The sequence below is a fragment of the Elephantulus edwardii genome, unplaced genomic scaffold (assembly GCF_000299155.1).
Source record: "Elephantulus edwardii isolate Elephantulus edwardi_28Jun2011 unplaced genomic scaffold, EleEdw1.0 scaffold00021, whole genome shotgun sequence".
In the NCBI taxonomy this organism is placed as follows: domain Eukaryota; kingdom Metazoa; phylum Chordata; class Mammalia; order Macroscelidea; family Macroscelididae; genus Elephantulus; species Elephantulus edwardii.
The window spans coordinates 12,153,506-12,171,532 of NW_006399771.1; the positions used below are offsets into that span (position 1 = coordinate 12,153,506).

Consider the following 18,027-nt stretch of genomic DNA (forward strand, 5'->3'; position numbering starts at 1 on the left):
TTTGTTTTCTTGGCAGTCCATGGTACATTCAGTACTCTTTTCCAGCACCACAGCTCAAAGGTGTCAATTCTCTTTCTATCCTCCCTAGTCATTGTCCAACTCTCTGATGCATAACAAGTGATTGTAAAAACCATGGCCTGTATCAGGCGCACCTTAGTCTCCAGAGAGACACCATTGCTCTTGAGCACTTTAGAGAGGTCCCTAACCGCAGACTTTCCCATCGCAATACGTTTTTTGATTTCCTGGCTACTGGTACCAAGAGTGTTGACCGTGGAGCCCAGAAAACTGAAGCTGTGAACAACCTCAATTTATTTCCCCATAGATATTAAAGGAGTCCTGGTAGTGTAGGACATAACATGTCAGGCTAATAACTGAAAGGTCAGCAGTTCAAATCCATCCACTAATCATTTCATGGGAGAAAGATAGGCAGTCTTCTCCCATAAAGACTTACATACTCAAAAACTCAAGAGAGAGTTGCTATGAGTAGGAACAGTGGGCTATATACCAACGTGTGTATGTATGTTCATGTGTGTGGATATCTCCGCTGTTGCTGTTGCTGTTGTTGGTTGCTGACCCATGGAGTCCCTTATTTGTTAAGAGAAACTCTTCTCCATAGAGTTTTTTGTGACTTTAATTTTTATGAGAGTTTTTTTGCCAGGTTTATTTTCCATAAAATTTATATGGATTTAAGCTGCCAGTCTTTTGGTTAATAGTCAACCACAATAGCTTATACTACCTAGGATCTTTCCATTTTTCTATCTTCTCTCTCTCTCTCTCTCTCTCATCTTGATGTTTGTGTGATGTATTGCATGGGAGAAATCTGCTGCAAAGGATCTCTTTAAAGTGCTAAAAATAAGGATGTCACTTTGAGGACTAAGGTCCATTACTGTGGCGGTTATGAACCATTGAGTCAACTACAACTTAGTGACCCTATGAACAATAGTTCTGAACGTTGCCCTATCCTGAGTCAACCTAATCATATCTGACACACCTGACCCCACTTCCAAAGTCACTGTGTCAATCTATCTCATTCAAGGTTTTCTGCTACACTGACTCATTATCCTTCCACATATGATGCCCTTCTCCAAGGACTGGTCCCTCCTGGTGACATGCCCAAAGTATGTGAGCGGGAACTTGAAAATCCTTTCTTCCATGTTTTTGTTGTTGTTATGTACTGTCGAGTTGAATCCTACTCATAGTGACCCTATGTACAACAGCTCTGAGCCCTGCTCTATCCTGAGCCAACTTCATTGTTTCTGACACACCTACCCCTAATACTCAAGTAGCTGAGTTAATTCATCTCACCTAAGGTCTTCTCTTGTGCTGTCCTTCCACCCTTCCAAGTATGATGACTCTCTTCAAGAACTGGTCCTTCTTGCAATATGTCCAAAGTTGTCAGAACTTCAAAATCCTTGTCTCTAAGGAGCAGCATAGTCTTACCTTCTCCAGTATGAGTCTGTTTTTTTTCTCTTACCAATCTATGGTATATTCAGTACTCTTTTCCAGAACCACAACTCAAAGGCAATGAAAATCCTATGTACAACAGAGCTTGCTTCCATAGGATCCAATAAATGGTATTTTTGTTTGTACTATATAAATGTGAAAGTTGGACAATGAATGAGAAAGACAAAATAAGAATTAATTTCTTTAAATTGTGACAGTACTAAAGAATACTAAATATACTAAAGACTGCCAAGAGTGTATGCACAAAGTATAGCTCATATGTTCCTTAGGTAAATAGCAAGACTTAATAGGAGGAGTCAGTCCTTGGAGAAAGATATTGTACTTGATCCACTAGAAGTTCATTGAAAAGGAAAAAGAATCCTTGTGAGATGGTTAGAGGGGATGGTGCACAGCTGTACAGTGTTTTATTCTTTTTGCAAAGGGTCACTATGAGTCAAACTCAAACCAACAGCACCTAACAACAACATAAATACACATGTACACACACACACACACAACTATACACAACATGCTTGAACAATATAAGTATATGAATTCCTAAAAAGCAAAACAGGAAGAGGAAAACCATGTTGTATTTAAAGACAAGAAGTCTGTGACTACTAGTAGTGGGAGTTAAGAGGTGAGAAGTAAAGGCCTAGCTCCAATTACTTGAAAAATGCAGCACATCAGCTGCAACACTTCCATGATACATCTTCAAGGAAATGAACATGAACGGCTAAGCACAACTGATAACAGTACATCTAAATTCCAAAATCAATCTCCATAATAGTCTATGTGTTTCCTACTGCCAAGGGGGCCCTTTAGAGTAGTGAGAGAAGACATTCACCCCGAAACCCACAGCGTCCCTTTTCAGCAGGAAGTAGCTAAGAGAATACGCCATCCCCTTTTCCTTATGACTCAGGGTGAAGTCTCTCTCAGGGAGGAGTGATAGGGAATGGCAAGGGACACACTGACAAAGGAGATTAATCAGAACTGGCTTTGACAAGCACTGTGGCAACTGGACAATTAATACAGACTTTCGGGGGTGGGGGAGGAAGAAGAACAAACTGGGGAGGAGGGTGGAGAAAACAGTGCAACAATGAATGAATGAAAACCCAAAATCTCTGTAAATGTTCATTAATAAAATTTTTAAAAAAAGAAAATGAAAGAATAAAGAATCGGAAAAAAAAGAAAAATGCAGCACATCAATAATATACTGGTTATAATGGCCTTAAGAAGTTCCCTCATTGTTTTAGAATGCACTCCCATCTTTGCTTTTTTACACAAGCACTTAAAGACTGTACAAAAGTATCCCTTCTTCTGGGGTTTTGTCCTCAGTGTACAGTCTATGTTAGAAACTTCCCCTTTGTAGCTTTTGGGACTGCAGACCACAGCAGAGGACTGACATCATCAGCCTCTACCACTGTGCCTCCTCCAGCACTTTGAAGGTTGCAAAGAAACGGCATCGGCCTGTAGTGTGGTGTGGAGAAGGCAGTTAATACATTTATTGACTCATTAAATGAGTAAACCAATAATTGAGTAAATACAAAAATACATAAACAATAAATTTCTTTGGAAAAATGCTCTTCATTGGGGAAAAACCCTTAAAACTGGGCAGCCCAGTAAATCTTAATAGAGGAAATGAAATACTTGCATTTGGGACATTTCATCAAATATAAAACCTCTTGCTACAGGCTTTTGGTTAACTCTCAAAGTGGAGGGTATTTAGCTGCTGGATTTTTTTTTTTAATTGATCTAAACAACTGTGAGGTAAGGGGCAAAGGTGAAGCCAGCACAGCATTTTTACTTCAGGAATTGTACTGCAGATAAAAAAAGTAACTACTTTTAAAGTATTTCTTTTTCACTCTCTCATTTTTTTTCTCTAGGGCAGGAAATATGTCATCTCTCAAGTAGAAATAGAAGTTAAGTAAGTTGTGTAAATGCACTTGAGGGAAAAAAAAGCCTTATCTACCTCCCTCCTGTCATGCCTTCCTTTCAATTCATTTCCTTTCGGGTTCCTTGGTGCTCTTTTCCGACTGTACTTTTCTTATTTTTCTTTTTTGGTTATCTCTGTCTCCCATGGTATCAAGCTGGGAAAAGAAAAATAAGACTATCACTAAATCTTCCACTCCCAAAAGAATATCATATCCTGATTAACTCTGCCACTACAAACAGGTGCTTAGAACATTGTGAAAATAGGCACCTGAGCTATGCAGAGGGGAAAGAAGACCAGAACAAACCAGAAAGAAATGTATGCAAAACAGCTCAGCTGTGGCTGTTGGAATATTTGCAGCAGCAAATAGATTAACCTGTCATACAGCAACCTGACAATTCAAGGGTTGGCGAATGTAGTAATGCAAATGTGCCCTAAATACATCTGCAAGTGCTAAGGAAAGGAAACACACATATATGTCTTATAGACGTCCATGAGAAACTCTCAGCTTTGAGCATAATATCTTAATGGGCTCATGACATGAAGATCAAAGAGCAAGAAAACAAAATCTAAGATGCCATTAAACTTAGGTACAAAATGTTTCATTAGTACATGCATACTCATCTTCCCTGCATTTCTATTCTGGGACTCTGAATATTAAATCTGGAGATTCTATTAATCCTGATCTTACTCACCAAAAAAGAAATTTGAATCTCATGAATAAAGGGGAGTCTGAGGAACTAAATGGAGTACTAAGAGAACCAAATATTAATATTAGTTCTCTAATAGATTCAGAAGAATATGAGCTAAGTCCTAGGATCTCAGTTACCCAGAAAAATTGTTAAAATAACTAAGGGAAAGCTTCTATATACACAGTAAAATAAGTGAGCAAAGGTTAGCAGGCCATGCATAATGTGATGTGAGAAATGGAGCTTCTAAAATACAGCAAAAGGGCGGGGGAACCTTGTGACTAACAGATCTTCCCATAGAATATTATCTCCTCTTGTACAATTTACAATCTCCTGAAAACTTGGTAGACAGTTAGCTATGAGTCAGTTACAAGACAATGGCTTTGAAAAGTTTTTAAAAGTATGTTCTTCCACAGTAAAATACCTTGCTTCTACATCAGTCACATCCAGAGGTTTCTCATTGATGATTGGAATACTTCCTGAGCTCAGACTCTCACTTCAAAATATTGGTTAAATTGTTAGATGTTAGTTGCTATGACTCAGCTACCTTATGAACCCTATCTTATCCTGTCTAATCCTAACAATTAAAACGTTGGTTAAATGCACACCTATGTTTATTGCTGCATTATTGAAATTAGCAAAGGGATGGAAACAACCCAAGTGTCCACCAACACATGAATGGATAGAGAAGCTGTGGTATAGTTACACAATGGAATACTATGCAGCACTGAAAAACAAGGAACTCGTGAAATATTATACAAAATGGGTGATCCTAGAGAACAATATGCTGAGTGAAATATCTCAGTCACAGAAGGACAAATATTGCATAATACCACTGATGTAAAACTGGAATGACATCAGAGTTGGCTGGGCAACTAAGAAAAGAGGGGATAAATAATGTACACTGCATTGAAACAGATGAATGAAAGAATGGCTTAAAAGGAATATACGATTAAGCATTATATGTATGATAATAGTCCAGAATAAAAGCTGCATAGTAAAGTAGACTGGGATGAAAGTAGGGAATTGTACAAAAATAAAGTACTTCTCCCCCTCCCCAAAGAGAAAAGCAAACTGGGGTGGGGCAGGAAGGAAAATATGCAACAATGAATGAATGGAAATACAAGTTCTCTACAAACTTTCATAAAAAAAATCTCAATTTAAAAAAAAAAGTTGGTTAAGCATACCCAGTGTACCGTCCCTTTCCTCCAACACACAGACACACACACCTTTAACCTCATAATCAACATTTTCAAAACTTTTTATTTACCCACTTCTAAAATAAGGGTGACAGAAAAAGAATTGACGCCTCTGGAGAAGAGCACTGAACATCCCATGGACGGACAAAACAGGTATGTCTTGGAGAGGGTGCAGCCGGAGTGCTCTTCGGAGGCAAGAATGATGAGGCTTCTCATTACGTACTTTGGGCATGTTACTAGGAGGTGCTATTCATTGGAGAAGGACATGAGGTTGGGAAGGGTGGAGGATTGGCAAAGGAGAAAAAGACTCTAAACTACATGGATTGACACAGTGACTGCTGCAATGGGCTCTTGTGTGTCAAGAAGTGTGAGGATAGCACAGGATAGAACAGGGTTCACATCTTTTGTTCATAGGGTCACTATGAGTCGTACTTGGCTCGACGGCATCTAACAACAGCAACAACAGATTATCTTACTCATGGTTCTGTTTTAATAAATTAGAATCACTCTTCCATATTCTCAGCTTCAGAGCCTTCAAATGCTTCTCTATCTCATTCTTAACCTTGTATTAAGCTTCACACTTCCCTATTAACAATTTCATCCTAAGTAAAATCTCTCTTTATCACTCACTGCCATCTAACGGAAACCAACGCATAGTTGACCCTCCATTGCATTTCCAAATAATTCACAGAAGTTGACTTTCCATCATCCCCTTGTGGCTGTGGTACAACTTGTGGATTCAAACTGCAAAAGAGACACAGGCTTTGGATTAATAGCCACCTTTCTGTGTACTGGGTCACCAGAGCTTTTAAACAATGTGAAACTAGTCTCCGTGCCTATTTCAATGCAATATTGTAGTGATGTATATTTGTCTACCTTGTGTATATCTATCTACGTCCTCAACAAAATGTTCCAATGATTTTCTTCTTATTTTTCTCACTTTCTTTAAGAAGTATTAGTACTCTCCCCTTCTTAGAAAAAAAAATAAAATAAAAAGATTTGGTTAAACTTTAATATTATCTACAGTTTGGCCTGTACCAACATATGAAGCTTTTTCTTCTATATCTCTCAGCATATGTACAAAACCATTCTAAAATCTTCCTTGAAATCTGTATTCCTTGCCTTTGCTTACTATGCCCCATCAGCCAGCAATGTCTACTCCCCAAGTAGAAATTCTACATTCTACTCTTACTTCAAATCCTGAGCTGTCATATAGTTCCTTTAAAAATTGAACTTCCTTCCATTACTGTTTCCTTATTCCTAACTCCTATTGGGCATACAGTTAAGCACTTGACTACCTGCTCAAAGTTTGGCAATTTAAAGATACTCAGAACTGTCTCAAAAGACAGATCATGTCTGTCTATTTATAAGAGATCACAGTATTCAAGGCCTTATGTAGTTGTTCAGTGTCACAGATCATTCCAACTTACAGAAATCTTATTAACCACAGATAGGAAACAATCTATCTTGCACCATCTCCATGAAATTTGTCATTCTTAAGCTTACTATAATAGTCACTGGGTCAATACATCTTGTTTAAGGTCTTCTCTTTCTTTGGCTCTCCATATTTTCCAACATGATGTCTCTCTCCAAGGATTGGTTCCTCTTGAGAATATGCCCAAAGTAAGTGAGGTAAAGTTTCCCCACACTTGCCTATAAGGAGCACTCCAGTTGCACTTCTTTCAAGACATATTTGTTTGTTCTTCTTCTAGTCCATGGTATGTCCAATACTTTCCATCAAATCACAATTCGAAGGCATATATTCTCCTTCTGCCATCCTTACTCATTGTCCACAGGATGCAACTGAAAATTCCCTGGCATAAATCAGGTGCACCTTTGCCTTTATGTGGGCATCCATACTCTTTGGAATTCTGAAGAGATCCTTGATGGCAAATGTATGCAATGAAACATGTCTCCTGATTTTAAAGACCCTATGGAAGTCCTATTCAGCACATATGAAGCCAACGTAAGTTAGAATTAACTTGACAGTTACTGACATCATCATCAATACAATAGCTCTTTATTTTCTAGTATTTGCATTTTAGCAGGGGGCACTAGTGTAACAGTTCTTACGAAGGTCTGATTTTAACTCAAAGGTGGAAATTGGTGGTTTGACTCCAGTAGATTTCACAGGAGAAAGGTGGGTAATCTCCTCCCATATGATTTACAAACTTGGAAAACCTGCTGGAAGGCCAATTATGAGTCAGTTCCAACTTGATGGCAGTGAGTGGGAGCAAATTAATGTATTCCAGGAATACAGTGTACACTTCCAGAAGACAATTGACACATGTTTAGTTTTTATTGACTGTTAATACTATGATAGATGGAGAAAGGACTGAAGGTGTCAATGATTTCATTTTGTTTGGATCAACAATCAATATCATCAGTTCCAGCAGTGAGGAAATCTGAAGATTTATTGCATGGGGTAGGTAAGTCTGCTCTCAGGGACCTTTCCAAAATGCTAAGAAATTATATCAGTTTGGAGACTAAGATGTGCCTGATTCTGGTCATGATTTTCTCAATTGCCTGTTATACCTCAGAGTGCTAGACAATGAATAAGGATGACAAAACAAGAATTGATTCCTTTGAGTTATCATGCTGCAGAAGAGTACTGAATATCCCATGGACTGTCAAAAGAACAAGCAGGTATGTCTTGGAGAAGGAGCAGTAAAAGTGGTCCTTGGAGGCAAAGATGGAAAAGCTTCATCTTTCGTACTTTGGGCATGTAGCTAGGTGAAGCTATTCCTTAGACAGGGACAATATGTTGGAAAGATGAAGGGTCACTGAAGGAGTGGAAAACTCCCAATAAGATGGATTGACACGGTGATTTCAGCAATGGGCTCTCATGTGTCAGAGATGATGAGGATGATGAAGCATAGGGCAGAAGTCAGGTCAGCTGTTCACTAAGAATCATACTTGACTCAAGCACACATAACAATATTTGTTGAATTACTTTTATTCAAATCAGGTAATTTCTATCCTATCTTTTCAAAAGAGAGACACTGAATATTGTCCTTTTTACAGCAAGGATCACAGTCTGTCATGTATTGCATATGTCCTTACATATTCCAACTGCTCTAGACTAGAAGACTGCAGTGCTACTCACATTTATCTTAGCACTGAGTAAGCACTCAACATATGCACATTAAAGTGGCCTGGCTTCAACACTAATAGGTCTCCAACTCATTTAATCATCTTCTGTTTAAATACATTATCTTCAGGGTGATACATTCAGAAGAAAATAAGGACCATAGTAACATCCAGAAATCTTTAACTTGAGCACTGAAACAAATCCAGAAAAGAACCTGACTTGAGAAAAACTTGGAGTCCCTAGATCATTCTCATTTGGAACAACCATTTTTACAATTTAACATTCTATATCATATCTTTATTTTATTTCTGCTACTCTGACTGAGTCAACTCTGAGTACATTCTCCCTCTGGTCCGCCCATACTGACCCCAATCTATGTGACAGTGAGTTTCAGAGTCATTTAATGTCTTGAGGCTTTAGGTGGTGCAAATCTTTTTATAGGCTTCTTCAGACTTTTATAAAGCGGAAGTGATCTGCTGGTTTTAAATGTTGTTGTGAGTCAGGTGAAGATTTTTTGCTTATTTTTCAGGTTTTTAAAAAATTTTTATTATTGTTAGCCTAGTCTTGTTTTCAAGTAGGTGTTCTTTACGTTTGGAACATTTTATTACAAGTTTGTTGTATTCTATTTAGATATTCTCCTGTTTAGATAGTCTAAGGGTGGAGGGATAGCACAGGAGAGGAAGACCCTAAAGAGATGGATTGATGCAGTAATTGGATAACTGGGATAGCTGTGTCAAAGTCAGTGAGACTGGCCAAGGACATGGCAGGCTTCAGAGCTGTTGTATATAGGGTCACTAGAATTCACAAGTGAATTCATAGCACTAGCTGTTCAGTTGGACTCAATGTGACCAGTGTATGAGGTACAAGGAAAAGGCAAAGGGTGAAAGTTCTGTCCAGTATAGCATCTTAATTGCCCAAATAAGAAAATATTTAAGTCTTCTATGTGGAAGGTATTTAGTTTTCAAATGGTCAGTGTTGTGGGGTAAAATAAAATCATAAGGCTTTAATCTCACATGGTAAATGCATCCATGCATATACATTTACTTAAGCAACAAAAATTAAGCACCAAATGTATTCAAAAGTTCATGGTAGACTGTAGTCTCATTCAAGACCCTGCCTTCAAGAACGTATTTCCAAGGCAATACACAACAAAGAATTAATTGGCAATTTTATTAATTAATTATGTTAAATCATTAATCATTAATAATATTAATATCATAAGCCAAACTGCCTACGTATATTTGAATAGATATATTTATATGAAAAATAAACATGATTTGCAAATTTTCATTCAAATAAAAATTACATAAATAAAAGAAAAAATTTATTTCCATAACAAGTATTTTACTTCTCATCAATGAATATGTAAGGGAGTTTTGAATAGAACATTTAATTTAGCGTTTTTTAATCTAAACTAATAGAAACTATGTGGCCTAGGGCAAAGAGCTGTCCTGCAATCCCAAAGGCACATGGTTCAAATCCACCAGCTGCTCAATGGGAGAAGGATGAACAATCTCTTCCTTTGAGATTAACTGCCTCTGAAAAGTTGACGGAGGGTCAGCTATAAGTCGGTTCCGACTCAGCAGTACACAACAACAACAAAACGGGAACCTGTTTTAACAGGTTGTGTTTTCGGAAGGCTAGTGTTACAGAGATCTAAAGTTAACAAAAGAGGCTATTTTCTTCAAAGTGCCTGTAAATGTCACTTCCTCCAACAAAATTCTGATTCAGTGAAAAATTAATTCCCCAGGAAAGATAAATAACAAAGATGATACAATATGCTTTTATATAGTTACAAGAAGAAATGATATTGTTCAGAGATACCATGCAGAGAGGGCATTTGTTTGGTATTTGACACATTCATGAATATTGATGCATTTAACTTTGTTTTGTGAAAATATCTTTCATCATAAACAGATTTAAAAATTCTTGAGTATCTTCCATGTTGCAAATCAAATAATTCAGTACTCTGGTAAATTGCTGGTAGTTCAAACTGTCTAAGCTAATTCTCAGACTTGTATATTTTAGACCAAAGAAATGAATTCCCATAGATGAAAAATAAATTCCATCTTGTATGTAAATTATACTGCATGTTAAATAATAATAACAATTGTATTTAAATATATTCCAATGAAAGCCTCATTAATTCAACAAATATTCAACCAAATAAACATTCATTTTACTTGTTTACAAAATCAATTGCATATTGCTTATACTTATGAAGATATTAGAAGAAATAGAAGCATAGCACATAACATAAAATACTATAATCAAGATAAGTATAATAGGCACGATAAAAAGTAACTGAATTTAAACTTTAATATATAATCTGTCAACATTTTTACTCTATTATCAAGTATTCTCAATGAAAAAAATATTCTGACATGGATATTTATTCTTAAGAGAGTAAATACCTTAGGCAAGCCCGTTGTTCCAGATGTGTAAAGAATATACAAAGGGTGTTCAGAAAGAACGGGCACACAATCATGTGACTGTGCTTTTGACATCTCTTCATCCCAATCAAGATCACGACCTGGAGCCAAAGGGACAGTCTCCTACACAACAAAAAGACAGAAACATGCACCGAAAAAATCATGGAGAAACAAGAGTATCTATATATAAGTTTGAGCACTTGACTATTCTACCTGGCACTAATTATTGAGTTCATGATAAAACTCTTAAGGTCATCCAATCAACTCTCTGCCACTGTGTCAGCTATGACTTAAAGAGACCCACCATCTGGTGGGGCTCGATCACAAGTGGAGACCACCTATCATCCTCCCCTAAGCTGCTGGTGCATTTGAACTGCATGCAGTCTGTGGGCTAACAGCACAACTGACTGTGGACTACACCAGCAGATTTCCCTTCTTGTTGTTACGTGCTATCAAGTCAGAGCTGACTTACAGTTGACCCTCCAGAGGGTTGCAAGGGCAATTAATCACATGGGAGAAGATTCCACATCTTTTTCCTGTAAAGCAGCTGGTGAATTTAAACCCTGTATCTTTGCATTGGCAGTGCAATTCCTTACCACGAAGCCACCAGAAAGTCATAAAAAACACTAAAAGTTTTTATATTAGCTTCAGTTGAATAGAGAAAATACAATATTTTATTCAAAACTGGGGATATCCTTAAGAAATTCAGTCTGATCCAATCATGTATTTCCATCAAAAGAAATCAAGTTACAGAGGCTCATGTTTCTATAAGTTTATTTACACTAATAATTCCATAAATTAATTTCTGTTATCTATAGCTTATTTCTTTTACTTTGGAACTGCTGCATTTACAGTGAAATATCAAATAATACTTCAACTTTACAGTTTATTCAAATATCACTTAGGGGTAATACTAAGGTCATACTTCTATACAAAAACACATTAGATAATATTTTTGGCGTAATTTACTTTTGTCATTTAAAAAAAACACACACACAAACACAACTGGACATTCATGAAAGTATGAGATATAAAATAAATTCCGTAACTGTTAGTGTTCAAAGCACCAGGCTCCAGACAGAAAATTTCATGGTGATAATAAAGTTATAAATTAAACAGTTAAAACTTACAAGAAACTAGATAGACTATTCAAAAGAAATAAAGAGAGAAAAAAAATAGAGGCAGTGAAATAAGCCAGGTGCTGAAAAGCATGCATGTAGTTTATGGAAATTACTGCAATAGGGAGTCCTAACTATTAGAGTTAAGATGCAGTAAATGTCAGTTCTATTGTAAAACATTAACTAAGCTCTTGAGATCAAAAGCGGGTCTGACATCAGAAAGTCTGCCACTGTTGAATGTGTTAGTGGAGGCAAAGGAGATGAGACATTTTTTTCTGTCAAAATCAGTTAAGATCAACTACATAGAATTATTATATGTAATTAGGTAAGCCTTGTGATAAACTCAGAGACTCAGAGATGTAGTAAAGTCAGACTACTTCTATTTCCAAAGCTCCTTAAAACATCAATCAGTAGTAAAAATGAATACATTAACAAATTTGCAATTCAATATGACTTCGAAAATGTGACGCCTTTAATAATAAACACATTTAGAGAGAATAGAGGGATCTGGTGGCACAGTGTATACAGAGTTGCACTGCTAATCTAATCCCTCTTTGGTTGTTCACATCCAACAACAGATCTACAGAAAATAGATGGGTAATCTACTTCTACTTGATTTACAGAACTACCAGAAGTTTAAGCTGGTTTAAGAAGAGGCCATAACACCAGTGATATCTTTGCTGATGTCAGATGGATTCTGGATGAAAGCAAAGAATACAAGAAGAATGTCTATTTGTGTTTTTTTGACTATTCAGAGATATTAGACTGTGTGGATCATAACAAATCATGGCTCATGTTGAGAAGAATGGGGATCCCAGAACACTTAACTGTGCCTGTACAGAATCTATACCTAAACCAAGATGCTCCTGTGTGAACAGAGCAAGGGAACACGGAATTGATTATCATCCAGAAGGGTGTGCATCAGAGTTGTAGCCTTTCTTCATACTAATTCAATCTGTATGCTGAGCAAATAATCCATGAAGAAAGACTCTATGTAGGAGAGTATGGCATTAGGATTAGAGGAAGACTCATCAACAACCTACACTATGCTGATGGCACAACTTTGCTTGCCGTAAGTGAGAAGGAGATAAACTGCTGTAAGAGATTAAGGACGACAGTCTTTGGTATGGATTACATCTCAGCATCAAGAAGACAAAGATCCTCACCACACACCCAATAGTCAATATGGTAAATGGAAAAAAGATTGAAGCTATCAATGATTTCTTCTTGCTTAGTTCAACAATTAACGACGCCCCTGGTACCAGCAGTCAGGAAATCAGGAGACATATTGCATTGGGTGAGTCTGCTGTCAGGGACCCTCCAAGATACTGAACAACAATAATGTCAGTTTGAAGACTAAGGTGAACCTGATTCAGGCCATGGTTTTCTCAATCATCTGCTATGCATTAAAGGGCTGGAAAATGAATGAGGACGACTTTTGCATTGTCGTGTTGGAGTTCCATTTCAATCTCAAATGAATATCCCATGAACTGCCAAAGGAAAAAACAAACATGTCTTCAAAGTGATCCTTGGAAGCAAGGATGACAACCCTTTCTCTTTCATTCTTTGGACATGTAGCTAGCCAAGGCTATTCCTTGGACTGGGACTTCCTGGTTGGAAATATGGAGGGTCAGCAAAGGAAAGGAAGACTTCCAATAAGATGGATTGACACTGTTACTTCAGCAATGGGTTCTAGTGTCTCAGAGATGATGAGGATAGGACAGAATAGAGCCAGTTTCAGGCTTGCTCACAGATTTATGCATAGTGTTGCTATGATATAGCATCTAAGTATAACAACAAAAAACCTGCTTGAGGGTGAATTGATAGTCTAGTGCTAAGTCTAGTGGTTCTGTCAGTCTAGTGGTAATTAACACCCTTAGTACGAACAGTCGGGAAATAAGAAGACACACTGTACCAGGAAAATATGTAGTTAGGGACCTTTCTAAATTATTGAGGAGTGCTGCTATCAGCTTGAGGACTAAGGTGCATCTGATTAAGGCCATAGTCTTTCTTATTACTAGCTATGCATCTGAGACCTGGAAAATGAATAAGGATGACAGAAAAAGCATTGATGCCTTTGAGCTGTGGTGTTGGAGAAGAATACTGAACATCCCATGGATGGCCAAGAGAATGAAAAGATATGTCTTGGAGAGTGTGCTGCCAGAGTGCTCTTTGGAGGCAGGAATGATGAGACTTTATCTCACATACTTTGGGCATTTTCTAGGAGGTGCAATTCCTTGGAGAGAAACATGATGTTGGGGAGGGCGGAGGGTCAGAAAAGGAAAGAAAGACTCTCAACCAGGTCGATTGACATGGTGACTGCTGCAATGGGCTAATGCGTGTCAAGAAGTGTGAAGATGGTTTAGAACAGGACTCGGGTCAGATTTTTTTGTTCATAGGGTTACTATGAGTTATACTTGGCTTGATGGCACCCAACAGCTAAAGTGGTAAGAAGCTATACTGCAATAAAAAAGGTATGCAGTTCAAGTCCACCAGCTGCTCCCTGGAAGAAGGATGGTTGTTTGAGTTCCTCTTGTGTGATTTACTGGGTCTGAAAACCTGCTGGAGGGTCGGACACAATGGCACACAATAACAGCAACAGCAAACCTACTGGTAGTTCAGCATCTGTAAGTCAGTTAGGACTTGATGGCAGTGAGACTGGTTTTTGTTTTGTGGGATTGGTTTTTCTATCTGTATTAGAAATGCATCATGATGGTAAAATTTCAGGCTCTACCAGCTTTTTAATGAGCACTCCATAGGTCCTGGTTATGATATCTCAGAAAAGAAAAATTGGTAATTATAAATCACATATTGCTGTGTATTTTGAAGTATCAGATGAAGACAATTAATTTCAAACCATTAACTATCAAACCATTAATTATTATTATAATTATTGCTGTTGTTGTTAGGTGCCACCAAGTTACCTGCAGCTCATAGCAATCCTATGTTCAATAGCTTTAAAGCCTGCCCTGTCCTGTGCCAGTCTCACTGATTCCAACATACCTACTCTCATTGCCCTAGTTACTGAATCAATCCATCTCATCTGGGATCTTTCACTCTTGCACTTTCCCTCCACTCTTCTGAGCATGATAACCTTCTCCAAGGAACAGTCCTTTCTGGCCACATGCCAAAATTATGTGAGACAGAGCTTCAACATCCTAGTCACCAAGCAGAAACTTGGTTTCACTTTCTCCAAGAAGATCTATTTGTTTTCAAAGTGGTCCATAGTATGTAAGACTCTTCTCCAGCACCACAAGTCAAAGGCATCAATTATTCTTCTGTCATCCTTAATCATTATCCAGCCCTCTAACTGGAAGCAGGAGTGACATCTACTTCCTAAACAACATGCCTCTGGAAACTCTATGAACTGAGAAATAACAGTAGTTATAGGCTTCAAGTCTTTTGTTCATAGAGTCACTATGAGTTGTGTCCAACTCGATGGCAATCAACAACAACATAAGCAATGTCTAACAAGGAATTGCAAAGACCATGGCCTGGATTAGGCACACCTTAGTCTCTAGACTGACATCATTGCTTCTCAGTACTCGGGAAAGATCCCTGAAAGCAGGTCTACCTAATGAAATCCACCTTTTAATTTCCTGACTGCTGGTGCCGAAAGTGTTGATTGTGGAGCTAAGCAAACTGTAACTGTTAACAACCTCAAACTCTTCTCCATAAATCATGGTGCTGCTTCAGAAAGCAGGGTTGTGTCATCTACATAACGTGTATTGTTGATGAGTTTTCCTCCAATCCTGATGCCACATTCCTCCTCTTAAAGCTCAGCCTCCCAGATAATCTGTTCTGCATATAGATTGAAAAGGTATGGAGACAGGACACATCCTGACTCACCCTCTCCAAGACAGACCTAATTGTTTTCTTGGCAGTCCAAAGTATGTCCAAGACTTCTTTAAGGGGATACTGGTGGAAAGGTAGTTTCATTTTTGTATTATTCCTTAAAATCTGTCATTGTTACCTTTGGTTTAGGAGTAAAAGCCATGTTTTCACCTTCTCTGGCAAAAAAAAAGCAATCTTGGTTAATGAGAATCACCATGAGCTTTGTAATTTGCAGTTATCTAAGTTCAAAGTAAACCCAGTCAACTGGGCTTAATTACAGCTTAAACAGCAGGTCTAATACAAGGGACAAGTGACATCCATACCCTCCATCTGAAGTGAGATTATGATAAAATAATTAGGAGGACCAGATGAAGAGAATGAGATGACAGAAAATGAGCTAGCCGTGGGGTAGGAAGAGACTTGCATTAAAATGAAAGCAGCTTACATTAATATATGCTGACATAGCTATAACATCAATGTCTATATTAAGGATATTTATAATTGTAACATACAGCACTTATCTTCCTTGTTAGAAGTCATTACACTAGAGTTCAAATTATGGCTCCCCCATTTACAAGTGATAACTTAGACCTTTGCTCTCCATGATTCAATTTCTATATCTAAAAAATGGGTTACTCAGGTCTGCATTAGAAAGGGTGAAATCAAGTTTCTTCTTGGAGGCTAGAATTTTGAAGCTCCATCTTACATATTATGGGCATGTGACTGAGAGGAACCAGTCCTTGGAGAAGGACATTATGCCAGGAAGGGTGGAGGGACAGCACAGAAGAGAGAGACCCCAGATAGGATAGATTGATACAGTAACTGGAGCAATGGGGGTTGGTGTGTCAAGAGTTAGTGAGACTGGCTCAGGACAGGGAAGGGTTCAGAGCTGCCGTACATAGGGTCACTATGGGTCACAGGCACATAATAACAACAACAGCAAAGAGTACTCTGGTGGCTTAGTGCTAAAAAGCTGCACTGAAATCCAAAGGCATATTGCTCAAATTCACCAGATGCTCCATGGGAGAAAGATGGGCAGTCTCTCCTTATGTGATTTACTGCCTCTGAAAAACAACTAGATGGCCTGCTATGGCTTGGTTATGATTAGATGGCAAATAAGAATGCCACCTACTTCATTGGTTTGTGAAAGTAATCTATCTAGGAAAAGCATTTGAAAATATTAGCGCTTAGCAAAGAACCTCATAAATGGTTATTAAATGACACATGAACTCAAACACATATTCATTTAAATGAACTTTATGTCATGTTTCTGGGTTTCCTTTAATATTCTCTTACTCAAAGCCCTTTATTGTTGACTATGCACTGTTGGTCCTTGGAAAAGGACATCATGCTTGGAAGGGTGGAGGGACAGCGCAGGAGTGGAAGAAGAGATGGATTGGTACAGTATCTGGGGTAATGGAGGTAAGGTGTGTCGAAATTAGTGAGACTGGCTCAGGACAGGGAAGAGTTGACAGCTGCAGCACATAGAGCGGCTATAGGCTTCAGGTGATTCAACAACAACATATTGTACTGGTTGGTTTTTATTTAAGCTTCTTGTATGGAGTCAACAAGACCTCATGGAGGGCCTCTGTATTTACAAGTCAGTTGCTATTTTAGTGTGGAGAAACATTCTTCTAAGTGGTACAGAACTCTTCCGTCAATTTGCTGTACTGAGGTAACCTGGGGTTGCTGTGATGCTGAACCTTGTGCCACTGGGATTCAAATGTCATAATGATTACGCATATTGGACAGTGTTTGGTGGAGCTCCAAGTTTAAGACAGGTTTGGAAGCAGGAGTGGCATCCACTTCCTAAACCACATGTCTCCAGAAATTCTATGAAGTTTGAGAAACAATGACACAGAAAGGCTTCAGGTCTTTTGTTCATAGGGTTGCTATGAGCCATGATTGACTCAATGGCATTGAACAACAACAACAACAACAACAGCAACAACATGCACTGCTTTGTTTAAACAACAGCAAAGTATATACCTGAAGACATCTGAAGGAAATGCAAATTCTTCTTTAATACAGTAATAACATTGAAGTCATAAAGTGCATCAGTTGGTGAACCATGGACTAAAACTTTATGAGACTTTGACGTGGTAACAGAAATTGCCAGATGGTAATCACAATGACACAAATACTTTGTCATTTAAGAATTTTCTGAAGCTAATCTCTCAAGCAACTGTCTAAAGCAGTTTGAATTTGTTCTTCAGTTCCTTGAGCTTAAGAAATGCTGAGAGAGTTCAGCCATTTTTATTTTCTGACTCCAGCTCCTTGTACATTTC

The 18,027-nt window shown here is 38.0% G+C and overlaps 1 protein-coding gene across 1 annotated transcript in view; it reads right to left on the reverse strand.

Moving 5' to 3' along the window:
* ACSS3 (acyl-CoA synthetase short-chain family member 3) overlaps positions 1-18,027 on the reverse strand; it is a 285,831-nt gene that overhangs the window by 186,331 nt on the left and 81,473 nt on the right. The window contains exon 5 of the mRNA XM_006882583.1: positions 10,770-10,910. Within this exon, the coding sequence (XP_006882645.1) occupies positions 10,770-10,910 (141 nt within the window). The remainder of the gene's footprint in view (positions 1-10,769; positions 10,911-18,027) is intronic.